This window comes from Kogia breviceps, chromosome 9 (genome assembly GCF_026419965.1).
Source record: "Kogia breviceps isolate mKogBre1 chromosome 9, mKogBre1 haplotype 1, whole genome shotgun sequence".
NCBI lineage: Eukaryota > Metazoa > Chordata > Mammalia > Artiodactyla > Physeteridae > Kogia > Kogia breviceps.
Genome location: NC_081318.1, coordinates 58,911,279 through 58,924,772, shown reverse-complemented (window position 1 = coordinate 58,924,772; position 13,494 = coordinate 58,911,279). Strand labels below are relative to the sequence as shown.

At 40.9% G+C, this 13,494-nt stretch overlaps 1 protein-coding gene across 17 annotated transcripts in view; it reads right to left on the bottom strand.

The window, feature by feature from the left end:
• Positions 1 to 264: 264 nt before the first annotated feature.
• The window catches only part of PPP1R9A (protein phosphatase 1 regulatory subunit 9A), a 313,162-nt gene continuing 299,932 nt past the window's right edge, over positions 265 to 13,494 (bottom strand). For 10 of the 17 annotated variants that reach the window (XM_059073785.2, XM_059073788.2, XM_067042517.1 and 7 more), the window contains 5 exons: positions 12,208 to 12,406; positions 10,092 to 10,211; positions 9,107 to 9,130; positions 7,829 to 8,011; positions 265 to 6,486 (listed from right to left, as the gene is read on the bottom strand). In XM_059073785.2, the coding sequence (XP_058929768.1) occupies positions 6,277 to 6,486; positions 7,829 to 8,011; positions 9,107 to 9,130; positions 10,092 to 10,211; positions 12,208 to 12,406 (736 nt within the window). In that variant the 3' untranslated portion in view covers positions 265 to 6,276. The remainder of the gene's footprint in view (positions 6,487 to 7,828; positions 8,012 to 9,106; positions 9,131 to 10,091; positions 10,212 to 12,207; positions 12,407 to 13,494) is intronic. The other 7 variants (XM_067042526.1, XM_067042528.1, XM_067042519.1 and 4 more) reach the window with 4 other exon arrangements.

Here is a 13,494-nt window from a genome sequence, read left to right as displayed (position 1 = left end):
AGCATCCAGTGGGAGCTTTGATCTTTTAACTTTATGCCCAGTTCCATAATTGTGCTTTCAAATGTTAATTCGAGCTGCCAATTTACACTTTACCAGGGCTAAAACTTATTTTTAGTGTCATTTCCATGGAAAATGTGCACTTTGCTCTTGATTGATAGGTGTATTTTGACAGTTAATACAGGTTTACCCAGTCAAGGCTTGTTTTAGTTGAAAGTGAAAATGGAAGAGGGGGAAAAGAAAATTACTTTGACAGATCTTGGTATTTCTCTTTTTATTGCATTCGTTGTCTAACAACAATAATACTCATTGGCAAGAAATTTATTTACACTAACAAATTAACTTTAATCAAGGAATTTTTAGATTGGTTAGAAAACAAAGGACCACTGTGATATTTTGCTTTGAATGCCTCTGAAAACCAAAGAGTAAGAAATGGCGTTTGAAACAGAACAATCTAGAGAAGTACATATTAACCAAGCACAAGAGAACAATCCAGACGTGGCACTATTGTCTCTTCCATGCAAATGATCAGACACCAAAAGGTACAAATTAAAATTTTCAGATAACATGCTATCCATACTTACTGAACTTAAAATGATTTCCAAACAACTGTTTTCCTTTAGTGATACACAAAGAAAGATGAAAATAAATCAACTCCTCTACAACGGAATAGAATTCATTCTCCCTCTTTTTTTGTTTTCAGCCGGCCAGTTTTGTTAGTGATATGTAGCAGGTGTACTAGTGGTTTAACTGCAACACCATTAAAAGGTACAAAAGCAGTAGTGATGATCATAAATAATATTAAGGAAAACATATACATACATATTTAAGGGTTTTCACTAAGCACTAACTAACTCTGATGTTGTTGGAGGTGTTATCTAGCTGGAGGGCCTCCTAATTTCCACTTTTTAAGGGGATTTAATTATTTTGGCCAATTGTTCTTTCATGGGTGAAAGATTAAATTCTTAACAGGAAAGCTGGGTGTGTGAATAAGACAGCTGAAGGAAACAGAAGTGTACACCTTCCAACAACACACTCAAGCTCCTATCCACTTGTGTTATATTTGGTGATGAGCTAACTGTGTCATCACTCCACAAAAGGAGTAAATAAATGGTCCTGTGACAGCAGCGCTGCCATTGGAGAGCCAGCAGTTAGTGACTTATGCATCACAGCGACCAAATATGTAATTTTAGAGCATGAGCGAATGCACAGGAACACACAGTGCAATTTTTAGCCAAGGAAACTGCAGTCTGCAGCTGAAAATCCCCAAAGCTGTATAAACTTCTGAGCTTCAACTCAGCAATGTGCAATCTTGACATCAAAGCATTACCAAACGTGTGAGGAAATTTCATCTTGCTAACATACCAAGTATCTAATAAACCAATTTTACCAAAATATATAAACATGTAAAAGGATAAGTGCATTTAATAGAAATACATTAAAAAAAATCTCTTAAAATCTCATGAGCCATTCAATGTACACACACAAAAAAAAGTGGCAATAAGGCTATGATACTGCTCAGGGTCCTATCTGACAATACCAAGTTCCATATACAATATATATTTTTGATGCCATGTGACTGCGCTATGTGCATGTATGTACGGTGGGAGATATAGTCACACGTATGTAGTTCTGTACGTCTACACAAATGGCATGCACATTCTTGAGACGTTGCCTCTTGTTCTCTTCTCTACCTCATTCGTTCTCGAGTCCCCAGCGATTTGGGGGGGGAGACTGGGGGGAGGGGCGAGGATTGGAAATCATCGTGTTTCTTTCTTTCCCCAACTCTGCAGGTCTGGAAGCAGGTCACGCGCCATGCTTGGTCCACACATTCACACACGTGAGCCTTCCAGTAACCACCATTCCCTCAGCACATCCACACAGACACGCACACACAAGCACGTCAGGACCCTCTGTTTAGCATAAGGTAGAGCCTGATGTTTTCATTTTCCAGGGGAAATTGCTTCTGTAGGCTTTTTCTTTGCCCTTTGATTTCTAGGTCGGGTCTATTCTATGCCACTACTTTAAATACTACTGCTGTACTGTCTGGTGTTATTTTTTTCCCCAGTGTTTTGGACCAAGACTAAGTTTCCTGAGACTTTAAATGCCTAAGACAAATATAAACAAGATCTGCCTGCATACACAGGCTGTTCTTCAGGAGTGCATTTCTGAAGCACATTTCGTATTTCTTACAACGCTGCTTCTTTTTGAGAACTTACTTCCCACCCCTATCATCATAACGAAAGCAATTCTAGTAGAAATATGGACATTTTATTTCTGGACTTCATCCTTAAATGCTTAGCTTCATAACAGTGTACAGGTAGATCCTTGATTAAAGGTAAACTGGAAAAAGATATTTTAAAAACTGGGCTTTTCTTTTTATCTTTTCATTTCAGAAAGCACTAAGGACTTGGCATTAAGCAGGTGACCTGAAGCCTAGTGACTGCCGTCCACCAAGTTGAAATGCCCCTCATCTGCAGCTCTACTGGGACAGTAAATTTACTCAAATGGAAGTTGGTAATTCTGAAATATCTCCATGTAATGAAGGGGCTACATCACATCCCAAGCATAGACGTTCCATTTAGAATTGCTGGGATACCTCCTTTTGAAACTTCTTGAATAGTATGGCCAAACACTGGTTCTCCTCTCTTGCAGCTTGGTCTGTATAACCTTTAACACTTACGGATGAGTTAGAATAGCCATATGAATGTGAGTTTTCATTTACCTTTTAAAATATAATTCTAAAGCACACATTAATCCTATTACACAAAGAACCTAGCCGAGAAGTCTTTGTCTTCGGCAGAAACCATAAAGGCTAATTAAAGTGCTAGATCAAACAACATGGCTTGGGCCTGTAGCTTGGGCCTGGGCTATCTCAAGATTTCAGGGTAGCGATGACTACAGGATAAAACGAGGGATCATTTGGTTCCTCTCTTGGCCTCTTGGCCCCTCTGTTTCCAACGACAACAAAGAAGCACAAGGTAGTTTTCCCATTTCACGCCCCGTTTAGAAGCAGAGGCACCTATCACATTGCAGTCATGAACTGTTGTGGGTTAAAATGGTTACGGGATGTTGAGAGTGGGAAATCCATGTCAACCCCAGCTGAAGGAGGATAGTATAGAGTAACTTTATTGTCATGAAATTAATGCTGGACTTCATCAGTGTGTGAGAATGGACAAAATTAGATTTCTACCCTAACTTATCACTCTGCAGTAAACTTCTGATTCAGGCAAAGAAAAGAAGGAGAAAACTACTACTACATAACCTGTGAGTTACTTTAAGGGAGATAGTCTTTAAATAAAGTAATCCAAGTCCTTTAGTGGAACACCCTGCCCCAGACACCCAGCTCATACAATGCTCTCTGTCTACCGCTTGGCCTCACCACAATCTCCTGTCCCCCAAAGCATTACCTGTACCCCCAAAACACTTTTGGCTTTTGTTAGAGTCACACTGAGCTGTCGTTTAAGGAATATAGTTCATAGTAACCAGATATTCCCTTTTTGTTCATTTTCTGATAAATAAAAAAAACTACAAAGTCTGTAACGTTCATGAAGCAACAGTTCTGGGCTAAATTGTAAGGATCGTGAAAACCACTAGCATTAAAGTTAGGATTGTGTAAGACACTGGAACCTCAAGTAGGCATCATGCACCAGAGTCAATAAAGGAAATAACAGGAAAACAAAATGTTCACAAGATCTGAGGTCCTTCACTTTGTTTTCATATCCTTTTATCAATCTGTTTACTCTTTATCCTTTGTTGGACAATCTAATCAGTTTCAGCAGTTTTAATTAGTAATGTTAAAATAACTCATTAGGACCTAAAATTACTATAATTTAACTTAAAAAATCAAAACTGTTATACTACAAACTAAATGATTTGAGGAATAAGAATTTGATTTATAATATTGTCAGTTGGTTGTTGATCTAAACATTGTAAGTGTACAAATAAAGTTAAAGAACAATACTTCTAAGACATCTAAAAATGCAATATAATAGATCATAAATTATGTGCAGAGACTGAGACTTATACACATTTCCAGTATATACTTCCATTTTCAAATATTACCAAAGTGTAAACATAACTTAACATAAATCATCCTTCTATTTCCACTCTTAAAATGAATACAGTGAAACTTCCAGTGTGATCCAGATCACTTTTTTTCCCCAAAGATAAGCAAAAATGGCAAAAATTTACAATAGCAAGCACTAGCATTACCAGATTTTGACTAATTTCGTTTTTTAGTATTGAAAAGATGTGCTGAATTTTGTAGTTCATTGATAGTGGTTCCTGGTTTCCCATGATATTAATAAATAGCAAAGCACCGCCTATCTCAAAATATTAATAGAGATTCCAGTATGGAGTTTCATTATCATACCCCAAATGACAATAGAAAAAAATAGGTAGTGACTTTGATAATTGTAAAACACAATGTTACTTTATGACAATGTTTCTGAGGATCAAATGAATGATATATACCTAGTGACAAAGGAACTGAGGCTTAACAGACAACACTCTGTCACTGAAAAGGAAACAAGCCTTAGGGAAGAACAAGATTATAAATTTCTAGTTTAGACAGTTTCAGATTTTGGATATTCAGACAAGCAAAAAAAAAAAAATCACAATGCTTCAAAATAGGAGATGGAGCTATATGGGAAGAAGCCCCTTTACATTATCTGTTACTTGTAACCTTCAAAAGCCTTCCCCTAAGCTCTGCATATAGAACATTTCCAGTGGAAGACAAGGACAGAGACCACCCCCCCTGCCCCAAAAAACCGAAGTAAAGGAAGTAGAATACTTGTCCAAGGATTGGTCTGGCCTCAACTCTTATTTTGAAACTCGTCCTCTGGAAAGTGGATGACCTCATTTTTACAGCCAATGCAGCAAAGAGAACCAGATGCATGAGCATAAAAAGCAAAACAACAACAACAATGACAACAGAAAATCCATCATTTGAAATTTCTCAAGAGGAGCTTATTTTCTCCTCCTCCTGCCCCACTCTCCTGCACTTGAATTAGTTTGATGAAACACTGAAATCCTTAATACTGGCTTTAAAATAAGTATAACCGCCTGCACTGCCAGCCTGCATCATGTGTACCGTCTTAAACAAACTTTAACTGTAAAGTGGAGATCTCCAAAGAATGAAAGAGAACGGCTCAGAAAAACCATTCAAAACATCTCTAAAATGTAACTGACAGCTCTGCTTTATGGGAACATTCTGTGTGCTCAATAAAATTGCTTCTCTGGTCGAATGTTAGTCAAATCTAACTTTTCTCTAACTGGTATTTCTATTTTTCTTAAAAGTACATTTCTTAAAAGTCTAACTGAGCCCACTTGGGAAATCTTGAGTAGAAAATATGTGATGAGTTCCTGATTGTGTCATAGTCAGGCTGAAGACCAGCCGGAATGTTCCCAGGAGAGGAAACCTGAAAATGTTGGTTTCCTTAAAAATCAATTTTCTGTTCAATTTGTTGGGGGAGAAAAGGAACTGTGTTGTGTGTGTCAGTGCTGCTGAAATACTGAACACGCAGCAGTAGCAAAGTAAACAACAGATCCCAATATCCCATGGCTGCACTAACGTCTGAATTTTTCTTTGTTTGGCTAAATCTGGAGGATAAATGTTACCCTCAGAACCCCAAGGTAATGCCCGCATCCACATTCTTAAGGCTTCTGCTTCCTTCTGGGGTTAACAGATAAGTGTCATTTTTTTCTCTCTTCCTAATGCCCAGCAGGCAGCACAGTTTGCTTGCTTTTTGCCACAGTAGGCAAAGAGCACCCACATTTCCACAGCGGGGTTCTCTCAGTGTCCAGACACAGAAACGAGGGGGAACCTTTCCCACACACCGGAGTAGATTCTGCAGCCCAGATCTCATGGCAGAGCGGTGTTCTCGGCCATGCAGCTACATGCCATTGCTCTGTTGCAGGATCTCATACTGAAAATGCATGGCGTTCTGTGGACAACGCCACGGTGGTCATGCTCTTGTTGAGCAGGATCACACTGGTTCTTCAAGTGACACCACCCACCCAACACAAAGAAGAGGGAAACACTGCTTGCTACTTTGCACCTCTCACAAATGAGATCCTTGGTTTGTTGCTAAACCAAAGGTGGCTTGGGATTATTTCAGTAGGTTAAGAGTGAGTGTACTCTATTAATGCAGAAAATGCAGTTATTGAACACACAGTTCCCCAGTCTGCCTAGAGCACATTACCCCTGTCATCAGCTTCTTCTTCATCCTCCGGAGGAGAGCAGGGCAGGAAGAGGTGGAAACTTCTCCGTGTGTGTCACTGCTCACCAGCACCCTCTGTGGCAGCTGCCATCTTCTCTGTCTTTTTAGACTTCCTCTGCATTTGCTCTTGTTCCTTCCTCCTCAGCTTTTCTCTTTGTTTTTCTATTTTCTCTTGGGCCTTCCGAGCCTTCTCTAGAGACACTTTCATTTCTTTGAGTTTTTTTTTGACCACTGCTCGGTCCTGGGATGATGTCATTCCAAGAGCCTAAGAAGGAAACACATAAGCAAACTGAATTTGAAAACCAGTGACCTCTCTGCTTATGATGAGGTTGATATCACAAGATGTTCAAACTCAAGAACTAATGTAAACATAATCAAAGAGGTAGAAACGGAGGAAGAGCTGATTACGTTTGCCAAAAATCTACATACTGTGGGGCTGAGCTTTATTTGTTCTTTTATACTTTGAAGTCCCTAGCACAGTACCTCCTAAAGCTCAGCAAGTAAATAAATGCTTTCTGAAGTGGTAATTAATGGGCCAGTGAATGGAAAAAGGGCACAATTCTGCTTCTCCAACCTTTGGGCTGTAGACATTTACAGCCAAAAGTATTGCTAAACTCACTGATATTTTCAAAAGACAGGAGTGGGCACCTGCTGCCACGGAGGGCTCCAAGAAGGGCAGGAAGAATCGAAGTGGCTTCCTTTCTGCCAATGTATTCATTTACAGTGGAGGCCAAAAGCGTCTTTGGGACCAGAATGCTCATGTCAGCACGATTAGCCATTCTCTCCCTGTAGGCAGACCTATAAAGGAAGCCTGATCATAATGAGGAGGCTGCTCGATGAGCTTGGAATTCAGAATAAGGGGAGTTGGTTACGTACTTTAAATGTTTCATGACCTTCAGAATCAACAGCGGGATGCATCCATCTCCCCAACAGGGACAGCCTTGTCAATGGGCCTTCATATTCACAGGCTACTGATTGATCTCTAACCTTTTCAAGACTGTCAAGAGCTACTCATCTGCCGGTCAGCCCAGCAGGGGGCCGAGGTTGGGGGTGGCAGGCTGGCTGTGAGCTCCTTTTGCCCTTTTTCCACAGGGGTAGGTGCCACCTCAGGCTCTAAAGGAGATGGACTGGACAGGTGAAAATGAGAGTGCCAGGGCTGGGGAGGGAAGACACGGCCTGCACTTGGTGGGGGAAGAAAGTTCTGGGGAGAACGCGGTCCCGTTTTTTGAGTGGTATGCAGGGAAGAGGGAGGGTGGCGGAGCAATGAGTTAAAACTAGGGAAGATTCATGGACCTGGTTGGGAGAGTCCACATCGGCCATTATTAAAGCTCATACTACATAGGAAGTAAGCAGAGTTAATACATGGACCATGTGTTGCTCGGTGGAAGCAATGGAGTGAGCCTCTAGCCCTACTGTTTGATTCAGAACCCGACACCTTTCCAAAACTTCCTTTACCCCTCAGAAATCATTCAAGGTCCTTTCTGCTAACTGTGGGTGAGAAGTACCTCTCAGACACGCAGGATGCTCTCATCTAACGGAAACGTTTTAGGTGCTATGTGTAATACAAATTATACTTGGTAACCTAACACAAACATATAATTCTTTACCTTAAGTTTATTTCCATCCAACTGCAGGAGTTGCTCTCCAGTGATGTTTTGGGCACTGAATTCAGAGACATACTGCTCCAGATTTAGGCTCACTAGCCAGTGAGAAACCTGCTGCACGCTCCATTCATGAACGGCCCGATTCAGACACTGACTGTGTTTGGGAGACTGTCCGTCATCAAGAATCTGAGGTAGGAATGTTACGCAGGGTTGTTAAAGGACCGAGAAGCTGTAGCTCAGTATGGCATGTGACGCTATCAAAAGCCATTTCTTGCCTACTACAGCCACACTTGTTTTTAAACCATAAAGTAAACGAATGGTTCTAGCTGTATGTGTAACATACACAAAGTTATTAACTCTACATTTTGTTTAGGTATTTGGAAATTTCAAAATTCCCCCAAACAAAGCACTTTAATGTAGGAAGTTTAAAACTGAAAAATACACTCCAGTGTTGCAAGTTTTTAAGTTAAAACACCATGGAAAGATTATCAGATGCAGAAAAACGAATACATCATTAATCTCTATATGTAATGCATCACTCTGCACTGATCCTCTGCTAAGATATCAGAGATATGTAAAGATACATTTAGTAATACGGAGGTATATCTTTTACTTAGAAGGGGAGAGCATTAAGTCCTCAAGCATTCTTAGGGGAAATTTCACAGCCATTATTTCACTTGAGCAGCAAGCAAACCCATGAGGAAGGTAGGACTGGTAATTTCCATAATTACTTTTAATAAACGAGGCAAGTGAGGCCCAGAAAGTCTACAGATCTGTCCAGCATCACGCAGCTAGTAAGTGGCGGAGCTCAGCATTTACTGGTTTATTCCAAATCCCAGGCTCTGTCCAATGCAGGACATTGCTATGAATAGTGCAAAGGGCAGCTTGGTTCCTAGAATCACTAAGCTGAGAGGAGACGAAGGCAATGATGAATCTGGGAGGAGAGACAGGCGTCACCTCAGTGACCATGCAGGGAACACAGAGGAGGGGATGGGGAAGCTGAGATGAGGCAAAGGAGGTGAAACACCATGGGCTGTGTCAGGGTAATGGTCATGGGAGGCACAGCAAGGGACTCTGCAGGTGCAATCTGGAGATCCTCTTGAATGTCTTTTCAACTAAGATATAGACAAGGGCAGAGAGTGAAACTATTTAACACGAGGAAACCCCCCACTACACAGGAAAGTTTCTTGTCTTGTTTGATTTTAAATCATTTGCAAAGAAAGAAAAGAAGTGTCAGACAATACCATGTAAGCCACCACACACAGCCCACTGAGAGCTCACCTCGTCATCTATCATATCCAGGCTCTGAGTGAGAGAGCAACAAAGGAACCAAAAAGAAAAGTGTTACAGGAACAGGAGACACACATGTACAGTACAAAGTTTTAATACAATTAAAATCATGCCAAGCCTGAAGAATATGGGCAGAAGAATTTAAAGGGGAAAAAAAGTTTTACAAAGCAAAAATCACGTTAGAAAGAAATAACTAAGAACAAATATTTAGGATGAATACATCTTTACTTACAGCACTTCTCCCCAGCCCCACCCCCGCCCCCAGTACTGGTATTTCTTCCTCTACTTACCTCTTGGAGCACTAAGTCAATCACCAGTGTCATCTTCTGCCCTCCTGTGCACATTATATCTCCTGAGAATCCATTGCAATGCACACTTGACCCTGGCTTTCTAAGTAAGTGGTTCTCCCCCAGTTTTCCTTCCTTATCATAACCGCACACCTCTCCCCTCTCCACTGCGGTGATTCTCAATCAGGGGTCACTCCCCACTCAGAGGGAACATCAGGGATGGTGAAAAAGGTGAGGGAGGAGGGGGATGGATCGTCTGTAAACTCCCTCGAGATTTTTTTTTTTTTTTCCCACACCTCGCAGCTTGCAGGATCTTAGTTCCCCAACCAGGGATCGAACCCGGGCCCCCCTGCAGTGGAAGCATGGAGTCCTAACCACTGGGCCTCCAGGGAATTCCGTCCCTTGGGATTTCTGGGCCCTTCCCTATTGCTGCTTTCCCGTGCCCAGCCTCCCATCCCCAACCCTCTGTTGACAGTCATCCCATTTATATCAAAGAAAAGCTGAGGAGGTCCCTAGACAGCTTAAAGGGGCTCAGAAATAGTACTCTGTTTCCATGTTGAGACAGAGAGGGAGCGAAATCATGAGGATTGACATGCAAAATCTGCCTAAAAACATTTTCCCCGGTTATAGTTCCTCGGTAACATGCATGACATGAGCAAGCAGCTCTGGCATCAGCGCCGTGCGCGTACCTCATCTGATGAGAGCACCAAGGACCGCGAGAGCCCAGGTGTTCTGGGTTCTGCTCCCAGGCCGCTCAGGTCTGCTGAACTGGTACTGCTGGGACTGAAGTCATCACTGAAGGTAAAATTCTGGAAAAACAAATAAAGCTCACTGTTAAATGAGCATAGTGAGTGAACCAGAGGTCGGTATGTTTGCAAGTTCTGGAAAGGCTCTTTTTAAGTAATCTTAGAAGAGATTCATATTTGGTTTGGTGACCTTCACCCGGCAGTGGTTGAGAACACTGTGCCTTCTGCGCTGGATAGGGAATTCTGGGCGCTTTCTCCATCACGTGAAAGAATAGATGTCTTAGAGAAATGATTCTTCAACCTCTCTTCAAGGGTACAGCATTCATTATCCTCTGCAACTGCTCAGAGGGGTAATATTAATAAACCTATCTTCTTTGACCCTAATCATTGTAAGTAAAAATACAAGATGGTGTGGTGAGCCTGAGTTATTAGGAACAGATGGCAATCCATATTAGAAAGGTAGCTTGAGCACCCCCTGGGAAGGATCGCTTGCTGTTGGCCGTGATAAATGCTGAGAGAGATAGCAGATCCTCTCCTGGATGTAACCTTCAAGGTGATGAGTTCTGGGGTAGGTCGCGGTCTGCCATTACACTAGTAGTCACATGCTAAAATACGACTCTTGCACAGCACCAACGGAGTACCAAAGAGGCTGCAGCACGGACAGAAACACATTTCCAAATAACCACCTGGGGGTTGGGGAGGTTGAGGGTGTGTACGTAAAACTTGCCCAGAATTTCATTAAAATGTTCAGCGGATATTAAAGTCAAATAAATTCACAATGACTACATAGCTGCATTTGTAAAAACATTTTAAACCACATCTGGTGTCTCTCCAGTGCAAGATAATGGTAGAATCTATTCAAACAACATTTAGATTTCTCAGATCCAAGACTGAAAATGTTTCAAGACCAAAGGTGGCCTTCTGCTTCCAGAACTTCTTTTGCTAATAATTCTAGAAGGACTGGCTTTCCTGGAACTCTAAGCACCTGACCAACACCATCTTGTTTCCTATTCCCCTTCCTTAGAAACTGGACTGTTAGTTTTCCATTAGGTTCCTTCCCTTGCATTGGGTTTAGCTGGTTGTTGAGAATAAATACCATGCCAGAGGCTAGAGAATTCAGTACCAAACAAATGCCAAGTTTGCTAAAACTTCAGAAAAGGAGACGAAATCAGAGCGCAAGGAGCTAGGCTAGGAAAACATTTAAGCAGGTGAGCATTTAACACAGCGCATTACCATTTGACACTGTCATTGGAGATATGACCCCAAATTCTGTCAAAACCTTATGAGCTGTTGACCTCAAGAAAAGAATTAAATTCAGGTTAACATTAGTCACAGGTTTCTGTTTGAGAAAGAAAAGTGAACATTGATAAAAGGAGACCAAACATGTGAAAGTCAGCCACCGTATGTTTCAATAAAATGTTAGGTAAGGTTTGCAGTGTCATGCTGGAAATAACCATTGTGCATTTAAAAACAAATAAGCATGTAATTCCTCATTCTGCTAAAGTTAAAAAACTTTGGTGACAGAATTGTAACAGTTTATCAACATGGAAGTTTGATTTAAAAGAAGAAATAAGTAAGGGTGCTATGTCAGCATTGGTTTGTTTGAAAGAGTTTCATTTAGATATATTGAACACATATTCAGTCCCAAATTTATTTGTTTTCCAGTAAATCTTGAAGAGCACAGCAAAAATAGTTTTGTAATGTAATTTAAAGTGGAATACTTGGTAAACAGATCTATCATGCTGTTCCATGATTCAAATGCATCTTTCCCAGCATGGCTTGACTGTCAAACTGAGATTAAGTAGCAGTATGTGAAAAGACAGGCAAATCAAAGATTAACGTACAATCTAGAATGGAACAGTATTAAAGAAGGTGATGGTTAAATGAGGCTTTCCTCCTCCCCCACACAGGAAATACCATGCATTGTTTACTGCAGTGTTATCGCATTGGTTTCTCGGATCCAGAGTATACACACAAGTTGAGAATGCTTTCCAAAGATCGAAGAGGAGGAAGGATTGGGGGTTTTCTCGTTTGCTTTTTTAATCCATGTGTTTTCTACCTTAGACCCCTTTTTATCTGAAATTAGAGTTTCAGGAGAAGGCTGAAGGGGACTTGCAGATGCAGGCAGGTTCCTGAAGGAATAGGATCCTTTCCGGCTTTCGTTAAACCACGAGAAAGGCAGGCCCGCTGACGGCGTGGAGGCCTGAGCAGCGGAGGACAGCTTCGGTTTCCAGTGTTCAAGCCTGCCGCTGAAGATCCTGGGTTATGAAAAGAACGGGAATGTTAGACAAAGAAAAGGCAGATGTAAAACTTATTGAAATGAATTCTGAAGGGACTCTGAATATAGTTTGAAGTCATAGTTTGAGAAATTATTCTACACAACGGATAGAGTAAAAATTTTGCCCTTTGGACTAGAATGTTAATCTTAATAGTTATCTTTTTTTTGTTAATTTAAATTTTTTTCTTTTGGGCCATACCACGCAGCATGCGGAACTTCCCTGACCAGGGATCGAACCTGCGCCACCTGCAGTGGAAGCGCAGAATCTTAGCCACTAGACCACTAGGGAAGTCCAATAGTTATCTTTTTTGCATCTAAATGGATTCTATAACAATGATCAATATTTTGTTATCATTATTGCCACGATGAATTTTATGAAATGTGCCTAATAAATGTATGTGGATAAATTAGTATCAGGGAGGGGCATGGTCTTTTAGGAACTGCTATTAAGTTAATCATCACAGCATTCCCTTTATTTGGGTCACATAACAGTGCCTCACACTAGTGACATGAGCTCATAACCAGCATTCTATCCTGGCCTCCTCTGAGCACAGGTTCTCAAGAGCCTGAGACTTTAGAAAATGATATATTTAAATACTTGGAAATTTCTGGGCTCATGATACTTTAAGCAGAACACACACCTTATTGGTTTTTCATCATAATCTTAGTGCCTTATCACAGGAGGAACATCAGACCCGAGGTCCTAAAACCGTACACACTTCCTGTGTACATGGCCTTGGGCCTTCTCTCAGAGTCTATTTCCTCATTCATAAAAGGTGGATATTATATATATATATATATATATATATATATATATATATATATATCAATCATATGTGGTTAAGAATTAAATTAGATAAGTGTGAAAGTGCTTTGAAAAATGTAAAGGTATAAAGGTCTATGCTTATTTAATATTTAAAGGACTCAAAGGCATTTGAAAAACACAGTTGAAAACAGACTTTTGGGACTTCCTTGGTGGTGCAGTGGTTAAGAATCTATCTGCCAATGCAGGGGACACAGGTTTGAGCCCTGGTCCGGGAAGATCCCACGCACCACAGAGCAACTAAG